We start from the raw sequence: 23934 nt of genomic DNA on the forward strand, positions 1-23934 counted from the left end.
TTTCCCAACCCATCCACAAATACACAAACATATACACATTTTGCCTGCCAGTTTGGGGGAATTTGGACAAGGCAGTCTGATTATAAAATGGGAAACCAATTACGGGAATTTTGTGATATTGGACTAGGGACAAAGGAGGTCCACCATGCTGGATTGTCCTGCAACATAGAAAGTTGTCTTATACAGTGGGACCTTGGTTCTCAAATGCCTTGGTTTCCAAACACTGAAAACCCAGAAGTATTCCAGTTTTCGAACATTTTTTGGAAGCCAAATATCCAATGTGACTGTTGGCTATTGTTTCAGGGGTGCCTGCACCAATCAGAAGCTGTGGCTTAGTTTTCAAACATTTCAGAAGTCAAACGGACTTCCGGAACAGATGAAGTTCAAGAACCAAGGTACCACTGTATTTGGTGCTTTTGTTTTTGCTATTTATTTTGCGTTTTTGTTCTTGAAGCTTTTTCGGTTAATTTGTTTTTGTGTCTGTGTTGAAGCCAGTTCAGCTACTGATTGATTGCGTGACTGCGGAAATGGATAAAAGCCCCCTCCCCCCCCATCCAAACAATGACTATCATCAGTGAAGGTAAGAAAAAAATGTAATTTTAATTTTTCACATCTACAATACAGTACTGTCTTATTTATTTATAGTACAGTACATTAATTATTGCTTTCATTTTATAAATCAATGGTCTTGTTAGATAGTAAAATTCATGTTAAATTGGTGTTTTAGGGGTTGTTTTTTAAAAGTCTAGAATGGATTAATCCATTTTGCATTACTTTCTATGGGAAAGCGAGCCTTGGTTTTGGAACGCTTTGGTTTTGGAATGGACTTCTGGAACAGATTAAGTTTGAGAACCAAGATACCACTGTACTGAGTCAGATTATTTGGCCAATCTAGTTCAGTACTGTCTACACTGACAGGCAGCGATTTTCCAGAGTTTCAAAGAGGAGATTGAACACGGGACCATCTGCATGCAAAGCAATTTATCCCTTAAATTGTATGGCTGCTGCAGAGAAAGAGCTTGAGAGATCTGCGTCCATTAGCCCCCTCCTCCTCCTCCCTCTAAACTATCATCAGCCAGTAGCCACATGGCTGCAGTGGAGGAAGAGGTGGAGCAGAAAGCCTTCTCCCTCGGCTCAGCTAAGCAAACAGCTGCCATCCAGCTCCTCTCCTCCCTGAAATGTTTCATTCAAAACTCATCCTACCAAGAACCATGTAACTAAGAGCTAGTGCTGGAGGCTGCTTGTTTTCCTCTTCCCTCATCTTCTCTTTTTCCTTTTGCGTTCTGAATTTTAGATTGCAAGCCGGTGAGCTGGGCTTTTAATCTGCATACAAATCCTTAATCAATTTTAAGTATTTGAAAAATGATAAATATAGTATCAGTAACAAAATGTACTAGTTTATTCGCCACCTCTTCACTGGGTGGAAAGGTTAGAATCCAGGCAATATTGACAGCCCCTGCTTGTCTGTTCCTCATATAGGAGGTAGAATCGTTTTCTCTAGAGCAGATTTCCTAAACTTTTGGGGATCAGGGGTCCATTTGGGAATCTAAGAAACTGCCATGGGCATTACAAAATCCCAATTCACGGGGGGGGGGGGAGAATGGCAATGCTCAGAACCCACCCACTCAAAACACCTCAAACATCTCACAAAAGCAAAGAACAGGTTTCCAAACAAGGACCCCCCCCCCAAAAAATGACCTACCAACCACCAGTTTTTTAAAGAAAAAAATGAATCTGCGAGGGACAGGGGACCTTGGCAGGCGCCAGTGGGTTCTCTGAGGGCATCATGTGGGATGTGAAACACAAGAGCAGTCAAGTACAGTGGTACCTCAGGTTACATACGCTTCAGGTTACATACGCTTCAGGTTACAGATTCCGCTAACCCAGAAATAGTACCTCGGGTTAAGAACTTTGCTTCAGGATGAGAACAGAAATCACGCTCCAGCAGTGCGGCAGCAGCCGGAGACCCCATTAGCTAAAGTGGTGCTTCAGGTTAAGAACAGTTTCAGGTTAAGAACGGACCTCCAAAATGAATTAAGTACTTAACCCGAGGTACCACTGTACAACATTCCTAGAGTGAACATCTTTACACATGGGGAGAAATGTTTGTCCAGCCAGCAGCTAAACTTCCTGTTTCCTTCTGGGCTGGGACAGACTTCCTCTGCATGTGACTAGAGGTGGGTGTGGCCTCACCTGTGCAGGTAACAACAAAAGCACAGGGCGGGGCAGCCATCTCTCTCTCTTTGACTACATGCATCAAAGAAGCAACATCTGCTTAGCCAAAGATGCTCTCTTGGCTTCCAGCTTCCAGCCAAGAGAGGACAGAGGGACTGTCTCCTTATGGGATAGTTTCAAGGTATATGTTACTTTTCTAAGCTAAGTCTGCCTTCTGGGATACGATTGTGAACAGAATGTGAGTAAACTCTTTTTATACTTTTACAGAAGACTGTGTCGTGTCTTATCTTTTATGAGGGAATAAGGGGGAAATACCAGAACAGTTATTATAGAGGCTTTAGCGAGCCTGAGCAAACGCATCCACTGTAAGTTTAAAAAGGGGAATGTTACTCTGCTAAATTGTGAACTTGTTAACCCAAGTTGGAAAGGCTATAATCAAACAATGTATCCTCTCCTGCATCCCTGAACATTCCCACACATTATGGTTCCCACACAAACACCGAGGGGGCTAAACACAAAGAGAAAATAGAATTGGCCTTTTATCAAAGAGGACAGATTCATGTTCCTTCTCACTCCAGTGTCCCCGAGTCAAATGTGACGGCCTCCTCCAGGTTCTTCCCACTGTAGCTACCTGCATTTCCTTCCCCAAAGTATATTTCCTTGTTTTTCTTGCTCATACAAGATATTACATGGCTTCAAGGTAGTCCCCTGACATGCCGAGGTGGAATTCCTGTGCCCCAGAATGGGGTTGTGCTTTGGCTGCCTCCTTATCTTTCCAGGTTGTCAACGAGGAACCTGTTTTTCATCTTCAGGGCATTGTACAGCTTATCCTTGCAATCTTGGTTCCAGCTGGGCAGCAACCTGTAGAGCTCCCGCATTTTTTCCTGGCTGGTGCTTTTGGAGGAGATCTTTTGGTACTGCTCATCATCCAGGACATCACCAAGCAGCATGTCCAGGATCCCCTCCACGGTGGCCGTCCTCTGGATCAGGGCCTCCCGGTGCCGCTCAATGAAATGCTGCTCCGGTGGGGCTGGAGGCTGTGTCTCTGCCAAAGGAAGAACGAGAATCAAGGGATCCAGCCACACACCAGACATTTACACTTGTCGTCTCTGTGAGGGAAGACTATGGGTTCCTTAAGGGTGTCCACAGGCGGGGGAGGGGCCACAGCTCTGCGGTGGAGCATCTGCAGGGGATGCAGAAGGTCCCAGATTCATTCTCCAGCATATCCAGGTAGCAGTGGGAAAGCAAGTCAGTGTAGACAGTACTAAGCTAGATGGGTTGACTCTACACGAGGCAGATTCTTGTGTTGTTCCTGTGTACAGTGGTACCTCAGGTTACATATGCTTCAGGTTACATACATTTCAGGTTACAGACTCTGCTAACCCAGAAATATTACCTCGGGTTAAGAACTTTGCTTCAGGATGAGAACAGAAGTCGTACTCCGGCAGCGCAGCGGCAGCAGGAGGCCCCATTAGCTAAAGTGGTGCTTCAGGTTAAGAACAGTTTCAGGTTAAGAACAGACCTCCGGAACAAATTAAGTACTTAACCTGAGGTACCACTGTATGTGGAATCTGTGGGAATGTTGTGGCTAGTCGAAGACGATATATTGATTAAATATTATCCTTCCTCACTCACGCTAGTGAGTTAGCAGCAGAGTACATTCCTCTTTATATTTTATGTGCGTCTCTATGCAGTATCCTGGTGAGCTCTTCTCTTTTTCCTAAGGAAAGCTCTTGCCATTGGCTAAGTAAAGAATACAGGCACAGCTGCCTTTGCTTTTTCCGTGGCTAAGTATGGCTTACTGCAAACGACTATTCCCATTTTTGTGTGTGTGGGAAGCCTGGACAATTAAAGCAGCATGAAATTGACAGGCATTTGCTGTACAGTGGTACCTCGGGTTAAGAACTTAATTCGTTCTGGAGGTCTGTTCTTAACCTGAAACTGTTCTTAACCTGAAGCACTACTTTAGCTAGTGGGGCGTGCTGCCGCCGCTGCACAATTTCTGTTCTCATCCTGAAGCAAAGTTCTTAACCCGATGTAATATTTCTGGGTTAGCGGAGTCTGTAACCTGAAGCGTATGTAACCTGAGGTACCACTGTAGTGTGGATCTGGCTTAAGGGAGAAGATTACTGTAGGCTGGAGCGAAGGCCAACAGCTAGGAGGGACCTGGAGGTTAGCTTATGGATGTTGATGGGGGATGGACAATATTTAAGAAGATAGAGGCTGGAGCTCACCATTTCTTCCAGAGGTGGTACTGGTGGGAGGCACAGGGATCTGAGGGTTACAGCAAGCAGCTGGAACAGAAAAGAGAGTTGATGTTTTGAGTTTCCCATTCCACACAAACATCATTCATGATTATAGACAAAATTAAAAATGTTTTCTTTCTGATACCTCATTAGATTTTTACCCCAAAACTCTTGATGGCAGGGCAGTTCCACCAAAGGCACCTCTGGGCCCCCCAAACCAGCTCCAACAATAATCAGGAATGGGTGGAACTGGAAACATTTCCACCCATTTAACAGAAGCATAACACCATCTCTGCATTTCAATGGATGTGATTTTTAAATGCATGAAACAAGCAACCCTTTCATGATTATAAGGCCACTAAATATCAAGAAACTAATTTCTGGAAATGTAGAAAGGAGAAAAATACAACAGCTGAGAGGCAGCGATGTAAAATGAAGGTGATGTAAAGATGCACGGAGGATGCAACGGAAAACAGTAAGATATTTAAATACCTGCTATATGCATTTATTCTGTGGGAATTTTGAAATACTTCCAAATGGAGAAAAGTGGAAAGATCATAGCTTCTAGTCTGCAGGACAAGTATGTCAAGTCACGTGGCATGGGTGGATGTGTTTTGACAGTCCTGTGGTTTTAAGTTTTAATTTGTAACATTACTGAAAAGAAAAGCCCTCTGCGGACAGAATTGAGTGATTGAGAAATATATTGGGTACGATTTCCAAATAGGATTTAATTTCCATATTGGGGTGGTACTGCCTGCTCCGCAGTGGAACCCTCCCTGTGGAACGCCCTACCAAATGAGGTCAAGGAAATAAAGAACTACACAATTTTTAGAACGCATCTGAAGGCAGCCCTATATCAGGAAGTTTTTAATGTTTGACGTTATCTTACATTTTTATATGTGCTGGAAGCCACCCAGAGTGGCTGGGGAAACCCTACCAGATGGGCGGGGTATAAATAATAACATTATTATTATTATTATTATTATTATTATTATTATTATTATTAGGGTAGCGAGGAAGAAGGTACGTGGTGAGGATCTGCTGATTTCAAAATCACTCCTCCCCCTCTTTATGTGGCTTTCCTTGCAAAAGTGTACCTAATATTTCAGAGGCGCCTCACTTAGACCTTGAAGAAAGAGCTCCTCGGACCAACTCCTGATGAGTGGATCGGGACGGACCTGAAAGAGAACCTGGGAAAGTCCCCCCCCCCCGCCTCCCTTCCCCTCGTCCAATGAGATGATCCGGATCCACGCTTGTCTCCCGGCCAGCCTCCCCCTCCTCCCTTACTCTTCTCGCCGCCTCCGCGGAGCTTCTGCGCCTGGTCCTTGCAGTGGATCTCGTCCAAGACCTGCGCGGTGAGGCGCAGGGCGTAATCCTGCTTGTAGTAGCTGATCAGCAGACTGGACAGATCCACCGCGTCCGCCTTCTCCAGCCGCCCTCGGGGGATGTGCTCGTGGCTTTCCTCGAGCGGGATCTCGGCCAGCTTGGCCTTGAACTTGCGCAGCTCGCCGTCGTGCAAGTTCTCCAGGGCGTCCATCAGGCGCTGCCGGGGGCTCTTGGCCATCGCGCCCCTTCAGCCCGAGCGCGCGCCGGGGAGACCCAAGGAAGGAGGCCCAGGATCGCCCAGGATCCGTTTCCGTCCTCCGAGGAAGAGGGAGGAGCCGGACGAGGAGCTGCCGCCGCTTCCTTTCCGCGCTGAGAAAGAGGCGAGCGCTGAGCAAATGCAAGAAAATGCATCCGTGTCCGTTTGCTCACCCGGCGCTTTCGCTTCTGCCTTTCGCGATCCTGTTTTTTGTTTGCAACACGTGACTCCTGCTGGCTAAGTTGAGATGAGCTGTTCGATTAGGCGAGCTTGTTTTTCAATAGCCGCGGGAGGAGGCGGGCCGAACCCCCCCCCTGTTTAAAAATACCTAAGAAACTTTTGTGTACAGTGGTACCTTGGGTTACACTGACTCCACTTCAGGTTACAGACTCCACTAACCCAGAACTAGTACCTCGGGTTAAGAACTTTGCTTCAGGATAAGAACAGAAATCGGGCTCCAGCGGCGCGGCAGCAGCAGGAGGCCCCATTAGCTAAAGTGGTCTTCAGGTTAAGAACGGTTTCAGGTTAAGTAGGGACCTCCGGAACGAATTAAGTACTTAACCCGAGGTACCACTGTACTTGACTTAGGAAGTATGGGGTTCATTTGCCTCCCTGCAGCCTGCCTCGGCTATCAAGCAGGTAAACCATTTAAAAGCTGTTCCAGCTTAATTAAGTACTGTAAAGCATTTTGAATGCTTGTGTAGGAGAAAGGAGTCGTCAGAGGCTATAATTATTGGGCTTCTTTCAGAGGTTTTTAGATGGGGTAGATCTCACAAAAGATCGCATAGCTGGAGGGAGCTCCTCCAACCTGTCAGCAAGATTGCATAATCTCAAACCACGATCTCTTTGCTTAAACAGAAACCTGAAGGTCAAGCTGACTTTCTGATTTTTTCATGCATAAAATAAGGAAAATTCTTTCCTTTTCCACGCAAAACAACCTTTGGCATTCTAGGGTTTTGGTGCTTATCAGCAGGCGCAAAAGCGATTACTTATACTGTACAGGAGTGCCCTCGAGTGGCCAGATGGAGGTAGCGCAGTCCTAGCACGCTGCCTTTAGCCTCCTTTCCCAGTGCTACCAGGGCCGAATCCTGGCTAGTTTCCTAGCTGGAAGGAGCTGGAACCTCCCGCATAATGTGAGGTTGTCCAGGGAGCCTCTCCGCCTGTACAAAACATGGTGCAGATAGGGCCTAATATTCTCATGGGGGGGGGGCAGGAGCTCCCTTGAGATGGCAAAGGGTATCATTGCACAGACTTAAAAATGTGGCGAGCCAGGCCTCCTGCTTTTCACGTCCCTCCTGGTTATTCCGCTACGGCAGTGGCGTAGCGTGGGGGTGCAGGGGGGCCCGGCTGCACCGGGCACAACATCTGGGGGTTAGGGGGCGCAAATCCACGGGTTAGGGGGTGCAAATTACTTGCCTTGCCCCGGGTGCTGACAACCCACGCTAAGCCACTGCGCTACGGTGGGTTCCTGGGCATCTGCCTCAAAGTCCTACCTTGCTGGACTAAACAAACATACATCTGACAGTAGAAAAAAAATCAGAAATATTCACAAACCAGTAGAAGAACATTTCAGAACACGGTGACTTGAAAGCTGCCTTTCTCCAAGAGAGGAATTGTGAATGGTCACTGGCCTTATTCTTCATAGCACTGATTCAGGGATGGCAAACCCACCTCTGGTTGAATTGCTACAGGCTTTACTTTTTGCATTTCATTGGCACTTAATTCCACTTTTCTACCTGCATGCACATTGCACATGTACTCCTGCAAACTGAGGTTAATGCTTCATTCATAAGATGAAGTGGACCCATGAAAGCTTATGCCATAATGAATATGTTGCTCTTTAAGGTGATTCCAGATCCTTGTTGCTATTCCTGTAACGGCTTTCCCTATAGAAAATGCTGAACTAGGTGAGTGATTGGTCAGGCCCCTTTGAACAGATCTTTTGTTTATCTGAACCAAGTATACCACCCATTTGAGCAGAACCTTTGACTGTCTGCTACTAATATTTATTATTATTTATTGAATTTACATCCTGCCCTTCTTGCCCAGGACAGCAGGCACACATTTTAAAAACCAAAACCAAACCTTCTAAAACAGTTAAAGCATTCTAAAAGCAATTACAATTTTTTTAAAAATCAAAAACAGATAAAAGTTTTTTTTTTAAAAAAAAAAACATTCTAAAAGCAGTTGCAGTTAAAACCATTCTTCCATCCAGTGATCTCATGGTTTTTGCCCCTTTGAGCAGATGTTTTGTTTCTTCAAACCTAATATTTCACTGACACACCTCTTGGCTCTGCTCTGGAGTCATCTTTGTGCAAACGTTTCCTGGAAACCAGGCTAATAGGGGAATGCAGCCGACTCAGGCTGCTTCCAGACTGTTGCTATTTTCGGGCGGGATTCAATCACATATCAGCAATTTCAGGTTGTGCAATGACAGTTGACTGGGAGGTCCTGTGCAATCAATCTGCTTCCCCCAAAGACCAGACTTTTTGTGATAAGGAAAGTGAAGAAGAAATGCGCTGGAAAGTGTGGGATAGCACTTACTTGGATGCAAAGTCATCTCACCTCCCCACAAACAAATCAGAAGCCAATGCTCATTCAATAGTAGTAGTGCGACTCATGCAACACTCATGCAACACAGAACAATAATTAAACATACTTTATTAACCTTCTGAGAAAAATAGAAAACATTAAACCAAGCCACAGAGACTTGCGAACTTATAATGAACTTATAATGTTTGGTTTCAATAGATTTTTCAAATGCTTAACTCAGTCTTTTAGATAAGTTCATGAAGATACCAACCAAAGGTAAGTTCGGTGTTATTCACAATACCGAGAGATGCTAGTGGAGTTGTAGACAATAAAGTTGTAGACGACAGGGTGCCAGCTTTTTGCACCTGTTTCGCCCTGGCAATCCAAATAATCAAGAGGCCGCTGTTCGCCCCCAATGGGGCCCTTTTACTGGGGCTTGCAGGTAGCACACTCCCAAGATAGTTCTTCTTCAGTGGTCTAATCTCAAAGTCTTGATATGTATTTTGATACTCAATCTTATAGAGAATACTCTTTCTTGGCTTAAGCTTAAGAGACTGATTTGCTTAGCCTATTCAATGCTCATTCAATAGCCAGCACTGTCCAATCTCCCAGCAAACAGATCATTACACATTACAAACCCAGCCAGGAGGTGAGGAGGCACTGCAAGTCAGCCACTAGGTGCCTCTGTAGGGCTGCTTCAAGGGAACAGCTTGACAAAGTTTGCAGTTGGGTGACAGCATCGAAGGCTGCATAGCGTATGGCAGGGGTCAGCAACCTAAGGCCCATGGGCCAGAAATGGCCAGCAGAGGTCGTTTGAGCCGCCCCTCCCCACCCCCAAACCTAGTTGCCCACTTGTGCGCTGCGCTAAACCGGCACGCCGTGGGGACTCGCTTCCGCAGCACCGGAAATCTCACGATCCAGCCCACAGAGGGCTCTCTGTGGGACCGATCCGACCCAGGCAAGATAAACCTTGCTGACCCATGGCCTATGGTACCAAAAGGAGCTGGGGAGTTAATCACTCTGCACTTGCCCAGTTGAGAGGGAGTCGTGCTTTCAGATTTAAGGCTCAGGGTCACGGCCCCCATTCCTTCAAAGATTCCTCACTAGACCTGAAGCTTGAACTGCAACTACTAACACACCAGTCTTCCTAACTTTTCTCGCAGGGTCCTTGTAAGGTCCCTGGAGGAGGAGGGGATCATGTAAAATTGTGTCAGTGCTGTACCACTTCAGATTGCAGGCAGTGCTTCTAGAAAACAGAGATGCCAGGGTGATGCCTGGCCTGGAACCTTTTCTCCCTGGCAAACCTGGACCAGAACACACCTGGGCCTCCATTTTCAGTCTGAAGTGATGCAGCAGGGCAGGGAATCTCCAAACATGGTCCACCAGGCTGCTTTTGGGAAGCCACTCCCCCCCCCCCACTACACCTGATGTCCTATGTTATGTCAGGTGTGGGGAAGGCAAGGGCAGGGCTTCAAGGGAACAATCCAGACAAAGTGGCTGCCCAATTGACCCTTTGCTGGAGCAGGGCCCACTCCCAACTGCCTGTCAGCGGATGGTTGGTAGGAGGGCACCATTCTCAAGTTGGCAGGGAGCAGTTTCCATGCAGTGGAAGCAATTTCTCCTTCACAGAGCTTCTTTTTTTGAAGCCACCAGAATCAGAGGTTGAAAGCAACAGAAACTGGCTTGCTAACCGTCAGGTTGGCAAGGCCTCTTGTGCTGCCATTCCTAAGCATGGGAACTCCACGTCTGAGATTTTGACAGGTGGGTGGGACAACACAAAGTTGGTCCACTGGCAGGGCCGTATTTTGGTTTGATGAGGCCTTGAGCTACTGAAGGTAATGGGGCCCTTTATATGTCCAGCTGTCCTTTGTCAACAACAATTTGTCGCTGTTTTTCGTGTTGAATATATGCTATATGGTAATTTATGGACCTAATAGGTACCCATAGCCACTTGCACATAACAAAATATGTATTATATCAAAGCAATTGTTGAACTGAAATACAATTGAGAAGAAGTATCAAGGTTTTTTTCCTTTTAAATTTTTTTGGGGCCCCCAAGAGAGTGGGGCCCTAGGCTATAGCTTGTTTAGCTTATATGTAAATCCGGCACTGCCCACAGGGGCAGAAAAAACCCCCATCCTGATACACAGTTGTGGTGCAGGTTCACCATCTAATCACCTCCTGTACCCAGTGTTCACCCCAAATACCACCCAGTCCATGACTCACCCAGAAGATCGAGTTTCATCCCCCACCCATGTCTTATTCCACCCAGCTCAGTTCCCTCTGCCTGTTCCTGAAAATCCCCAAATGCCAAATGTAATGGTCAAGTTGCCTGTCAGTCTGCAATATCCTTTGCAAGGAAACTCTAGAGCTTCCACTTTCCCCAGCCCTCAGCTGCTCCATGCACTCAAGAATGCAACTAAGGGGCTGTCCCTTGCCCTCCCCCCATAGCAACAAGCAGGGAGTTACCGTATTTCTCACTCAATAAGACGCACCAGACCACAAGACGCACCTAGTTTTTGGAGGAGGAAAACAAGAAAAAAAATATTCTGAATCTCAGAAGCCAGAACAGCAAGAGGGATTGCTGTGCAGTGAAAGCAGCAATCCCTCTTGCTGTTCTGGCTTCTGGGATAGCTGCACAGCCTGCATTCGCTCCATGAGACGCACACACATTCCCCCTTACTTTTTAGGAGGGGAAAAGTGAGTCTTATAGGGCCAAAAATACGGTATGTATTTTATGCCACAATGTCAGGCATTTGCCTCTAGGAGGCGCCCTTGAATCTGCAGAGAAGGCTGCATCAAGGAATGAATATTTTTGGGCCAAGTCATTTGAGTGGCATCTTTGGTGAGGGGGAGGAATCCTCCCACGCACCAGCCGCCTTTTCCTCCAGGGCACCCCCCGCACCCCAGCCTTCCCAGAAGTACGGTGCCCTATAGAGCTATATATAGTTAGAACTGGGGCGGGACCAAGGGTCAGTCACTTGGCTTCTGTGCCCGTCCAGGGATGGTTGGTGTCTCCTTGCTGCCTTTCTGATCTCTGGCTGTTCCCTCTCTGGACGCTGCTGCCTCTCTTCAACGCTTGTCTGTCCTAGTAAGATCTTCCTTCCTTTCTTTTTCTTTCTTTCTCTTCCGCTTCTTACTTCATGCCTTTAACCATGTTCCAGATACATCCCCAAAAGCTAGAGGATTGGGCTGGCGCTTTATTTAAGGGTTGGTTAAGCAGATAATTTTTAATTAAAAAAAAATACCTGGTGGGTATTGCAGGTTCTTCAAATGTGGGAGGGAGTGACAGAGGGGAGAAACGTCCAAATGCTGCCCAGTTGAGTGCAGCAGATAAGACGAAAGTCTTGGGCAGCACAGTCCCTGTTCTTTGCAGCCAGCAAGCACCTATCTGGCATTTGCGCCCATTTTTGAATTTATTGCTGGGCCTCCACTGCAAGCATAAATTAAAGGTGAGGTGGATGCTGCAGGTTGTTCTGTAAAAGGTGATTAGATGAGCCAGGTGGTCCTAGGCAGAAAGGCACGATATGGAGAGTTACAAAATAATTTTGGAAGAACTCTGAAGCTGGGACGTCTATACCTTAAAGGTGGATCTGATGCTTGATCCTTGGGAAATCTACGTAAGGCTTTCAGAGGGCTTCTTGCATCCCTTGAAAGGCTAAGATAACACCCGAAAGGTGCCACTTTCAGGGATGTGATGGAGCAGGGGTTGCCAACACGGTGCACATGGGCACAGCGATGCCATTGAATTCTCCCCCTGGTGCCCACAAAGCCTCTGATCATATAACCCACTTACTGGCCCCTTTGTCATGAGGTGGTGAGGGCAGTTCCTTTTTCCTCCCTCAAAAAGTACACAGAGCTGCAGAAGGAAGAATGTCACTCTTCTCCACTTCCCCTTTCAGACCTCTCTGCTTTTCAAGGCTTAGGTTAATCCACTGAATCCAACTTTGCCCAAATTCCTTTGAAAAAGGAAACACATGTTTTCTCTATTGCCATCTAGAATTAGCTTATCATGAAAGTTCATCAGCATGTTTTTACTAAAATCCATTTACCCCTCATATAATGCATTTATAGGTGTTATTTTACCTAATATATGCATGTTTATGTACACCTTTCCCTATTAATACACCTTTCCCTATGCACCTGCAATGCAATGCAATGGTTGGAGACCTGCGTTGGAAAAGTTGGAGAAGTGCAGCATTCAATGCTTAGCTGTGTTCATGCTCTGTTTAAGGAAATGTGGGTTAGGCAGCCACGCATTAAATTGCCAACACAATTGCATTTCTCCTGCATCCATCATTGAGAGGCAGTGTGGAGAATCGAGCAGAGATCCAGGAAGCCTTCACTTCATATCCCTGCTTAATGCCCAAGGTCATCACTGGGTGACTTTGGCTTAATCAATGTCAATCTCTCAGCCTAACCCACAACACAGCTTGCTCTGATAAACCTGAGAAGGGGCAAAGAGAGAGAGAGAGAACAGTGTATGCTGTCCATGCTCCTTAGACGAAAGGCAGGATAAAAATAAAAACCGGTCACAGAGGCGATAAAATTGAAGACTGCAGATGTAAACTACATTGTCTAGATCCAAATTTACAGTGCCATGCAGCCCAGAGCAATACAACAACCAGCATCACAAACGCTAAGCCGTTTATCGGGAAATGCAAGAATATACCACAAGGCAGAGCAGGGCTCCAGTTACCATGCCAGTTTCCCCTTCTGAACTATTTATAGGGCATTTGTCAGCTTGGCCTGTAGATTATCCAGCAGCTGCTTTGCAGGCATCACATTCCTCTCCGGCTTGCAATAGTTCAGCCTGAGTCAGCCCTGAGTAGGACGGGGCCTGGGAGGAAGAGGTGGCGAAAGCAAGGAAATCACGGGTTGCTTGCTCAGAAGAACTGCACTAGTCTTCTGCAATTGAGCAACAAGCCTGGGATTCCCACTTTGAGAAAGGCACCAGCTTTGGGTGCCTTTATCATGCAGGACAGTTGCTAAGAGACTGAGCTGTGAATCATGGAGAGCCTGGGTTGAAATGGGTTTCTCCCACAAATTCACACCCTGCTTCTCAAAGTTGGGTCCCAGGCTGCTGTTGGACTACAACTCCCATCATCCCTCGCTAGAATGTCAGGAATGATGGGAGTTATAGTCCAACAGCAGCTGAGGACCCAAGCTTGAGAAACATTGACTAAGGTCACATCCACACCATGCATTTAAAGCATCATGATACCACTTTAAGGAGTTCCTCCAAAGGATCCTGGGAGTTGTGGTTTGTTAAGGGTGCTGAGAGTTAGGAGGTCCCTATTCCCCTCACAGAGCTACAATGCTCAGAGCGGTTTAACAATCAAATCCCTCTTCTCAGGGAACTCTGGGAAGCCTCTGGGAAGTAGAGGTCTCATACTCTGGCTGAGGAAGATGCACTGCTGTCTTCTCTGGATGATCCTTTATGATTTTCTCGCCACTATAATCTCCAGTGTGGTGTAGTGGTTAAGAGCGGTAGACTCATAATCTGGGGAATCAGGTTCGCTTCTCCGCTCCTCCACATGCAGTTGCTGGGTGACCTTGGGCCAGTCACACTTCTCTGAAGTCTCTCAGCCCCACTCACCTCACAGAGTGTTTATTGTGGGGGAGGAAGGGAAAGGAGAATGTTAGCCGCTTTGAGACTCCTTAAAGGGAGTGAAAGGCGGGATATCAAATCCAAACTCTTCTTCTTCTTCTGGCCTGTCACCAACTCTCACCAGAATCTCCTCTGTCTCTCCCTCAGTCTCCAACTCCCCTCAGAATCTGTACGGAAGCTTCTCCAGCCTAAAAGAACTGTGATGTTACAGTAACAATTCTAAATGAGTCAGTGCGGTACAGTGGTTAGAGCATTGGACTAGTACCTGGGAAAGACCAAGGTTCAAATTCCACACTCTGCCATGAAGCTCACAGGGTGTCCTTGGGCCAGAAAGTCACGGCATCTCAGCCTAAACTACCTCACAAGGTAGTCATGGGGATTCAATGAGGAAAGAGAGAACCATATATGCCACCTCGAGCGCAAAGCTGAGATATAAATGCAACAAATAAATAATAAATCGTGTTGGTGGTAGTTGTGGGATGTAAACACAGGAGCAGTCAATGACAACATTCCTAGAGTGTACATGTTAGAACATGGGGAGGGATGTCTGTCCAGCAAGCAGGTAAACTTCCTGGGGACGGACTTCCTCCACATGTGACCAGAGGTGGGTGTGGCCTCACCTGTGCAGGTAATGATAAAAGCACAGGGCAGGCAGCCACTCTCTTGTCTCTTGCCTCTTGCCTCTTGCCTCTTGCCTCTTGCCTCTTGCCTCTTGCCTCTCTGCCATCTTCATCTTCTGAAGGAGCAACATGCCCTCTTGGCTCCCAGCCAAGAGAGGACAGTAATATCTTGCTACAAGATAGATTCTAACTGCATGTAACCTTTTTAAGCCTGCCTACCTTCTGGGATCATATTGTGAACAGAACGTGAGTAAACTCTTTTATACTTTTATAAAGACTGTGTCGTGTCTTGTATTTTAAGAGGGAACAAAGGGGAAATTACCAGAGTAATTATTATAGAGGTTCTAGCGAACCTGTGCAAGCGTTACCGTTGCGAACTTAAAGGGGAATGTCTATAAACTCTGCTGATATTTTGGGAACTTGTTAGCACAAGTTGGATAAGGATATAATTAGTCAATATATCCTCTCCTGCACCCCAGAACATTCCCACAGTAGTAATAATAGTGTATTTCCAATTTCTGGTGGGTGCCTGCCCCAGTGAATAAGTAGGCACTGGCGGTCTGATATGTGTGTGGTTAAGCAAAATAAAAATAGAACATGGGTTCAAAATCTCAAGTGCAAGCTCTTTTGGCCCCCAGGTTCCTGCTCTTTCTGCTAACCATGTCGAAGAAGCCTCTCATTCAGGGCATGCACCAGGACCTCAGCTGCCCCATCTGCCTCAAGCTCTTCCAGTCTCCCGTGACGGCAGAATGCGGCCACACCTTCTGCCAGGATTGCTTGTCCAAGGTGCCCAAGGAAGAAGATGGCAAAAGCACAGGGTGCCCCACCTGCCAGGCCATCACCAAGGTGGAACAGCTGTGCATCAACCAACAGATGGAGCACCTGGTGGAGAGCTTCCGGCAGGTGCCCCGAGACCACTGCGAGGAGCACCTGGACCCCCTGAGTGTGTACTGCGAGCAGGACCGGCAGGTCATCTGTGGGGTGTGTGCTTCCCTGGGCAAACACAAAGGACACAACATCATCACTGCAGCTGAGGCCCACCAGAGGATGAAGGTAGGTATCAGTTTTTGAAGGTCTTCCTATCTGGCACCAGACTTACCTGGTCTTGTAAATCACTCCAGTGGACAAACCTCATATATTTACCTCAGATGACCACCCAGTTTAAACTGAGCAGTTTATCATGCATACCCTCCAACATTTCTCTGATGAAAATAGGGACGTCCCATTCCATAATGATAATTTTATTATTTGTACCCGACACATCTTACTGGGATGCCCCAGCCACTCTGGGCAGCTTCCAACATATAAAAAACAGAATAAAACATTAAACATAACAAAACCCTTCCCTATACAAGATTGCCTTCAGATGGCTTGGGGGGTCGGATAACTCCAGATCCTCCAACATTTCTCCAATGAAAATAGGGACATCCTAAGGAAAAGTGGGACATTCCAGGATCAAATCAGAAACCATGATGGCTTCTCTGAATCAGGGACGTTCCTGGAAACTAGGGACAATTGGAGAGTCTGTATCATGTGGCAAAATTCTCCTATGGTCTGCAGATGTTGGACTACAACACCCATCATCTTTGTGCATTGGTTAAGCTGTTTGAGGATTATGGGAATTGTAGACCAACACCTGGAGACCTACAGTTGAAAGCCCCTGAGCTAGCCAACATGGTGCCCTCCAGATGTCGCTAGACTCCAACTCACATCAGGCTCAGCCTGCATGGTCAGGGATGATGGGAGTTGTAGTTCAGCACCATCTAGAGAGCACCATATTGGCTATCCAACTGGACAGAAATCTTTCCCAGCCCTATTGGAGACGCCAGGGATTTGAGCTAGATATGCAAAGCATATTTTCTGTACCAAAACTAAGACCTGTATTTTTGTGTTTTTAATGGGAATTTTGCCCCAAATGTGGGGTTTGCATCTCATGCTAGGCCTGCTCAGAGCAGACCCAGTGAAATGAATAAATTGCAACCACACCCATTAACTTCAAAGGGTCTGAGTCAATGTAGCATTGGCCACAACCTGTGTGGTTTACCCACCAGATCCACCCTGAGTTCTCAGGTTTGCAACCAGGGTGGGAGAAAGAAATCCAGCTAAATAACTATGTGTTTTAAATTATAGATATAGTAGTGGTTTCCTCTCTGGATTAGACCCACATGCCTTATTCCCCTTTTCTTTTCTTGGCGTAATTTTAGAAGCAGCTTCCTCAGCAACAAGTCCAGTTGCAAGAGGCCCAGGTCCGCAAGGAGAAGACAATTGCCCTCCTGAATCGGCAAATAGCAGAAGTGGAGGTGAGTGACGTTATCTGCAAGGACACATTTAATCTACAAACATATCACAGGTTTGTTTTTTTACAGGGTTAACTAACATGGCTCCCCCACAAAGAATCTTGAGATTTGTATTTCTGTAGAAGTCCCAATAATTCTTTGTGGCCGGGGCCGGCCGTATCATTGGGCAGAGTGAGGCAAGTGCCTCAGGCAGCAGGTGCTTAGATTGAGATATGTGTACCTCATGGCATGTTCTACAGCCACTAATTCGCCTGCTGCCCTCACATGCTCTGGAAGGTGTTCTCCCATTGTCGGGGTTGGCGTAACATTCAGCTGACAGACCAGATCGTCTCTATGTAGAAGGGGTGGCCGCCATATTGTCCTTTGCCTCAGGCAGCAAAATGCCTTGTGCTGGCCTTGTCTGTCGGAGATTCCCATCTGCTCCTCACAGACAGGGCCAATCAGAGGAGGAGAGCAGGAGGGCCATTTGACCTGAGCTCCAAACTCAAAGGAGGCCTCAAATTTAGACACTTGCCAATGGGGGGCATTTGAAAAGGTTCACAACTTGCTTTTGTGACACACACTTTCAGCTAGAAGCTAGAAAAGTGTTTGTTACATTAAATATATATGTATTCCAATTATATTTCACTCTTCCTCAGTGCCTTGTTTTGCTTTTGTGTGTCATTGCTTTTCATTTTTATTATAGCTAAGCAAACAAAACCTGGAAGTGGTCCAGGCTTCCTGGGACTTCTCAGAGGCTCTACTCACAAAACTACAATTCCCAGTGGTCCCCTGGGAAGTAAGGAATGGCTATGAAGCCACTTTGTAGGGTTGATGTATGCCCAAAGTATATTTAATCAGAATATTTAGGAAGCCTTGTTTGATAAAATCCTGCCTATTTTTCCTAACTGCTCACTGGCGAAGGGATTGTTCAGTTCTGTGAGAGCCAGTTAACACTCAATTCCCAGCCTGAAAATTATGTTTCCTCATGTGGAGAGAAAGCCCTGAAGAAAAAATATTGGGAACCGTAGTTACCCTTCACAGAGCTACAATTCCCATCGCCCATAACAAACTACAGTTTCCAGAATTCTTGAGGGCAGATGTGCTTTAAGGCATATACACACCCTTAAATATCTTTATTAATTAAGTCATTTAAGTCTCCACAGCTCATTTTCCTCCTGAGTAAACTACCACCTCGACAGCTAACCTAAACACCACAGGATTTGCGAGGGAGGCTGAGTAGGGTTTCATTTCATGCCAAAGAGGATGCTGGGAAAGAATGACACAAAGCTGAGTGAGAACCCTAGATAAAACGATGGCTGCTATTTGGCAGGAAGAAAATGCCAAAGACTAGGGCATGAAGTGCAGAAGTGATCCCAGGAGCCCTCTTTCTCCTTTCCCAGGAGACAGTGTCTCGCTTCAAGCATCAAGTGTCCGAACAGCTGGGGGTGATGCGAGCCTTCCTGGGGGCGCTGGAGGCCTCTCTGGGCCGGGAGGCAGAGCGGGTGCAGCACCAGGCCACAGACGCCTTGCAAAACGAGAGCAAGACCATGAACCGCTACCTGGACCAGCTCAGGCAGATGGAGGTCGTGCTGAGAGAGGTGCAAGATGAACCACAGACCGAGTTTCTCAGGGTGAGGCTCTTCAGGGCCACAAAGGTCCTCATCCCTGACTTTTCCTCTTTTTTTTTGGTCATAGTGCTAATGAGTCACTACATATATGCAATTCCTACACTGCTTCTGCAATTGGACGTTCTTTTCCTTGTCCGCTTTTATTTGTTTTTTTATATAATTTTGTTATTAATTTTTTTGGGGGGGGAAACATTTTTTATACATATAAAACATAACAATTCAATCAACAAAATACAGAGTTCTTTCGAACTCTTAGACCCCTCTCCATCCCTCCATGGGTTCCATCTTTAATATTATGTTTACTGCATCTTTTACCCTTATCTAGCTATTATATATTTGATCCAATACTACAGATCATCAAAACTGTACTTTGTAGCGTTTGCAGAATCCTCTCCCCATTTCAGCCTAAGACTACAATTTAAAATGTTGGAATAGCAACGAAGCAGCACCTCATTCTGCCACTTCCCACAAGTCATCCAGAGTCTCCATCTGAAATCCTAGTCGGTATCATGTTTAGAAAAGGAAACTTGAAACATTGGGGCTTGTGGGGAAGGCATACATAATTGGGTTACATAATTCATAGTTCCAAAACACGGAACTCTCCACCCCCATCCTAGAACCCCCAGGTACCAATTTTATCTTTCCCCCTGTGACTTCTCCCTGAAATATACCCATCCTCACATGATCAAGGATTTTAAAGTTTTACTTTATATGGTGTATAAAAATTGTATTACATAAAAAAATGAAATTAAAACACTGCTGATTTTTCATTGTACTTTTATCGGTGCTTTCTTTTCTTTTCTTTTCTTTTCTTTTCTTTTCTTTTCTTTTCTTTTCTTTTCTTTTCTTTTCTTTTCTTTTCTTATATTTCCTTAATACAATAGTGAACAACGTAAGAAATGAAGCAGCAATAGAAAAATACAATTAAAAACCATACAGTGCCTAGCACAGCACATTGTGATTGCTACAGAAGGCAGAAAAATCATTTAATGCTCTGCCAAGACTTTTCAAGCAATTTTCAAGTGGTCCATGGGGGAAAGAAATTTGAGACCTACTGGAATAGGGCATAGCAGCTGCTTCTTATTATTCTAATCTAAGCTCTTTCTTTTCCCTGTATTTTCTCTGCAGAAATACTGTATGGTGGCCAGCAGGTGAGCAGCTGTCCATTTCTAAACCCTGAGCTCTGCCTAAGCTTGACCTGACCCTGTCCTGCCCTCACCCACCTCCTCATGAGCAGAACAAGACCTTCACTCCACATATATAACATTCCTCCAGACCTCCTGGGACCCTCTGTTCCTATGTTAGGATCAAACCATTCAGAAATATGCCGTCCATGAAATGCCAATGAGTGCTCTTGTGCAGAAAAGACACAGTGTTCATTAAGTGGCTTATTAATCTTTGTTAATAAGTGGTAGATAAATACAGTGGTACCTCGGGTTACATACGCTTCATGTTACATACATTTGAGGTTACACACTCCGCTAACCCAGAGATAGTGCTTCGGGTTAAGAACTTTGCTTCATGATAAGAACAGAAATTGGGCGTGCAGCGGCAGCAGGAGGCCCCATTAACTAAAGTGGTGCTTCAGGTTAAGAACAGTTTCAGATTAAGAATGGACCTCCGGAACAAATTAAGTACCTAACCCAAGGTACCACTGTAACACAGTGAGACAACCTAGCTTTGTATTAAGTCAGTCACCTTTCACCTTACCGCTCTTTACAACAGCAACAAAAACTCACCTTTTTTCTTCTAGAAAAAGAGGTGCCGGAACTCAGCATGAAAACTTCCCTTGTTCTCTGAGAATGGCAATGCTGCCCACCTGAGAGGTGCCGCAGGAAGAAAAAGCCCTGCTTTTTCTTGATGTAAGCACATTCAGGTGCTTTCCAATAATCTGAACACCATTCTAGTTCAATCTGATCCTCAATATGACAGGTTTTCTTTTGCATCACCCTTATTTTACTTGAATACTGTGTTGAAACCTGCATTATAATGGAATGCAGTGTGGAATGGGCTTGTTCAGGATGCCAGCCAATCCCCCAGCTCTGCTATCTTCAAACATGTTTCATTCTCCTTACCCTCAGTTTAAAACAAAACAAAACAAAACAAAACAAAACAAAACAAAACAAAACAAAACAAAACAAAACAAAACAAAACAAAACACACACACACAGAGAGAGAGAGAGAGAGAGAGAAAATAAAAAAAATTCCTTCCAGTAGCACCTTAAAGACCAACTGAGTTAGTTCTAGGTATGAGCTTTCGTGTGCATGCACACTTCTTCAGATACACTGAAAAGTATCTTTTCAGTGTATCTGAAGAAGTGTGCATGCACACGAAAGCTCATACCTAGAACTAACTCAGTTGGTCTTTAAGGTGCTACTGGAAGGAATTTTTTTTATTTTGTTTTGACCATGGCAGACCAACACGGCTACCTATCTGGAGAGAGAGAGAGAGAGAGAGAGAGAGAGAGAGAGAGAGAGAGAGAGAGAGACTCACTGCCAGGGACTTCTGTGCCCAGTGAGAATGCTTAGTCCTCATTTGGTTGTTTGGGTGGCTTTCCTCTCTTGGCTATTTCTTTACTTATATTTATTTGTACTTCTGCAAACCTTTGTCTGTCCTTGTCTGCATGGGGGGGGGGCTGTTTTGGCTACATAAGGACCAGCATTTTGGGATGCTCTTTCCACTGCTGAAAATCTTCAGAACTTGAACTGTGCAGAGCAGAGCAGGGTTCCCAAACCGTGGTCCATGGACAGCTTCATTCAGGTGGTCCTCAATGTGTGTGTGAAGTACACTTACAATTTGAATTCTATGGAATTCAAATGGCAACACAATACAAGAAATAAAATAAGCAATTAAGATACAATTAAAAACCGTGCAGCACTGAGCACAGCACATTACACTTGCTCCAGCAGGCAGATAAATAACTTAGTCCTCTGCCAAGACTCTCAGCAAGTTTCAAGTGGTCCGTGGCGGGGAGGGATTTGGGAACCACTGGTGCAGAGCTTTAAAATAGCAGTGTGAAAGTTTAGAGGAGAAACGATGCCCTTGAATTTCTGGAGGTGTGGGAGTGGCAATTTGGATTTCTATTCCCCCACCCACCCAACCCAACCCCAATGCACACCTTCTTTTCCTTTCTGTAGATTGCAGAAGATTCTTGGAGAGTCCCCTCCAATTGCTCGCATGGACATCCAACTCCCCATCATTTCAGATGAGTTCAAGTTCCAAGTCTGGAGGAAGATGTTCCGTGCACTCATGCCAGGTAGAGATCCAAGGAGGGAGGAGCTGTTGGACAAGGCTATGTGTACTTTTCTGAACAAGATTTTTTAAAAATTTCATCCAGGTAACCCATATTCCACACCTGGGGAAGCTGATACCTGCAGCTCAGATAAATTATGCAAATACAGGAAATCTGCATACATTCATTGATTTCTACATTAGCCAATCAGTGAAAGGAGAAAGGGACTCAGCAGGACAATACAGCTTTACCCTTGAAGCACCAGAAATCTTAGAAGTGAATCAAGAGTGCCATGACTGGACATCCTTTGACTTATTAATACTAAAAGCAGCTAAGGGAGTCTGAAGTTCTGCCTACAGCAGTGGTGTCCCATTCCCTGCTGTTTCCCTGTCCTACATTGCCTCCCCTCCTAGATGCTACTAGAAGGGGGAACAGGTATTTATTGTGCTCATCTCTCCCCCCCCCCCCACTCCATCAAACTGCACTAATAGCACCTTTGAGAGGGGTGATCTTGATCAGGAAAACTATGCAAAGGAAATGACATATCTTGCAGAATCTGTAAGACCAGTCAAATTCCCCTCACAACCGAAAAACCAACATCCCTTTGTGGTGCATTGTGCAACTTAGCACATTAAAATGAGCAATGATTCCAAGTATTTTTGTTCCAAAAATAAAGCATGGAAATCCCTTGCCTTAAGAAAAGTAAATGAAGGGAAGAGTCATGGCTCAGTGGTAGCACATCTGCTTGGCATGTAGAAGGTCCAGGTTCAATCTCTGGTAGCATCTCCCCAGAGAGCACCTGCTAGTCAGCTTCGGATGTCTATAGTCACACTTGTCCCCTGACCTCACCTTCTTCCTCCTCCCCAGCCTTGGAGAACCTCACCTTTGACCCAGACACGGCCCAAGCTAACCTGGTGGTGAACGAGAATGGCAAGCGAGTGGAGTGTGTGGATCACAAGCAAGCCGTGAGCACTGATGACCCACAGCGCTTCGATAAGTCCAACTGCCTGGTGTCGCACCAGAGCTTCTCTCAGGGCGAGCATTACTGGGAGGTGATCGTGAGCGACAAGCCCCGCTGGTCTCTGGGCCTCATCTCGGCCGAGGCAGGGCGCAAGGGCCGGCTCCATGCCACCCCCTCCAATGGCTTTTGGCTGGTGGGCTGCAAGGAAGGCAAGACATACGAGGCCCACGTGGAACACAAGGACCCACAGTCGCTGAAGCTGGAGGGGAAGCCCAGCCGCATCGGTGTCTACCTGAGCTTTGATGACGGCATCCTTGCCTTCTACGACGCCAGTGACGAAGACAACCTGGTTCCCATCTTTGCCTTCCACGAGCGCTTCACGGGCACTGTCTACCCCTTCTTTGATGTCTGCTGGCACGATAAGGGCAAGAACAGCCAACCCTTGGTCATCTACACTCCAGAACCAGAAGGGCCGTAGTCAACCCTGGGAAGAAGTTATCGGCACCACCAAACCTAGTCAGCTCTTACTTTATAGACACACCAAGCCATGGCCTCTCTTTAAATGTCCCCAAAGTGTGTGAGCCACATCCCTAGCCCATTCTAAAAGACACCCATATTGCCTTCGGGTATAAGCTTGCTGGAACAGAAGTGTCATAACTTCAGCATAAACACGGGATCTGGCACCAAGTCTGGAATCCTAGCTGCCTCATTGGTTTCCAAATGCAACTTCTCTGCTCTTGTAGTTCACCAAGTAAAACTGGGGGAAATGTGGGCAGTGTCTGCATGCTCAGAAATGAGTGAGAGCCTGGGCATGCCTCCCAGTGGCTGGGGGATGGGGGTCTGGCGGCCCTAGAGAACTCTATACCCCAGTCCAATGCCTGCTGTGCCCCTTCCTCTCTCCCAACACCAGCCATCTTAAGTCAAGCTCCTTGTCCTCTGTTCCATCCACCCATTGATATCTGCCATCACAATACAGAAGAGTCCCTTCTTTTCTTTTTTCTTTTTGAAAGCCTGAGTCTTGGAGACACAATAAATTGGTGTAAAGAAACAAGGAGGTCTGTGCCCAT

General features: G+C 46.1%; 2 protein-coding genes and 1 long non-coding RNA gene across 4 annotated transcripts in view; 2 read left to right on the forward strand and 1 right to left on the reverse strand.

Annotated features, from left to right (window-relative positions):
• LOC309326535 overlaps window positions 1-2637 on the forward strand; it is a 29301-nt gene extending 26664 nt beyond the window's left edge. The window contains exon 2 of the long non-coding RNA XR_014150323.1: window positions 2178-2637. This is a non-coding gene — a long non-coding RNA (uncharacterized lncRNA). The remainder of the gene's footprint in view (window positions 1-2177) is intronic.
• Window positions 576-6324, reverse strand: LOC309326501 (apoptosis-associated speck-like protein containing a CARD). 2 transcript variants are annotated; one of them, XM_081835308.1, is made up of 3 exons: window positions 5709-6309; window positions 4410-4469; window positions 576-3220 (listed from the first exon to the last, which is right to left on the reverse strand). In XM_081835308.1, exons 1-3 carry the CDS (start codon window positions 5983-5985, stop codon window positions 2943-2945), a joined length of 615 nt encoding a protein of 204 aa, XP_081691434.1. In that variant the 5' UTR covers window positions 5986-6309; the 3' UTR covers window positions 576-2942. The 2 variants fall into 2 exon arrangements, with proteins under 2 accessions (XP_081691434.1, XP_081691435.1); XM_081835309.1 differs by lacking the exon at window positions 4410-4469 and having other exon boundaries at window positions 5709-6324.
• Window positions 6325-15404: 9080 nt separating this feature from the next.
• TRIM72 (tripartite motif containing 72) lies at window positions 15405-23918 on the forward strand. Its single transcript, XM_081836404.1, has 6 exons — window positions 15405-15819; window positions 16971-17066; window positions 18446-18676; window positions 19802-19824; window positions 21812-21930; window positions 22774-23918. Exons 1-6 carry the CDS (start codon window positions 15427-15429, stop codon window positions 23343-23345), a joined length of 1434 nt encoding a protein of 477 aa, XP_081692530.1. The 5' UTR covers window positions 15405-15426; the 3' UTR covers window positions 23346-23918.
• The last annotated feature ends 16 nt before the right edge of the window (window positions 23919-23934 follow it).

Source organism: Podarcis erhardii, assembly GCF_964252035.2.
Source record: "Podarcis erhardii genome assembly, chromosome: 13".
Taxonomy (NCBI): domain Eukaryota; kingdom Metazoa; phylum Chordata; class Lepidosauria; order Squamata; family Lacertidae; genus Podarcis; species Podarcis erhardii.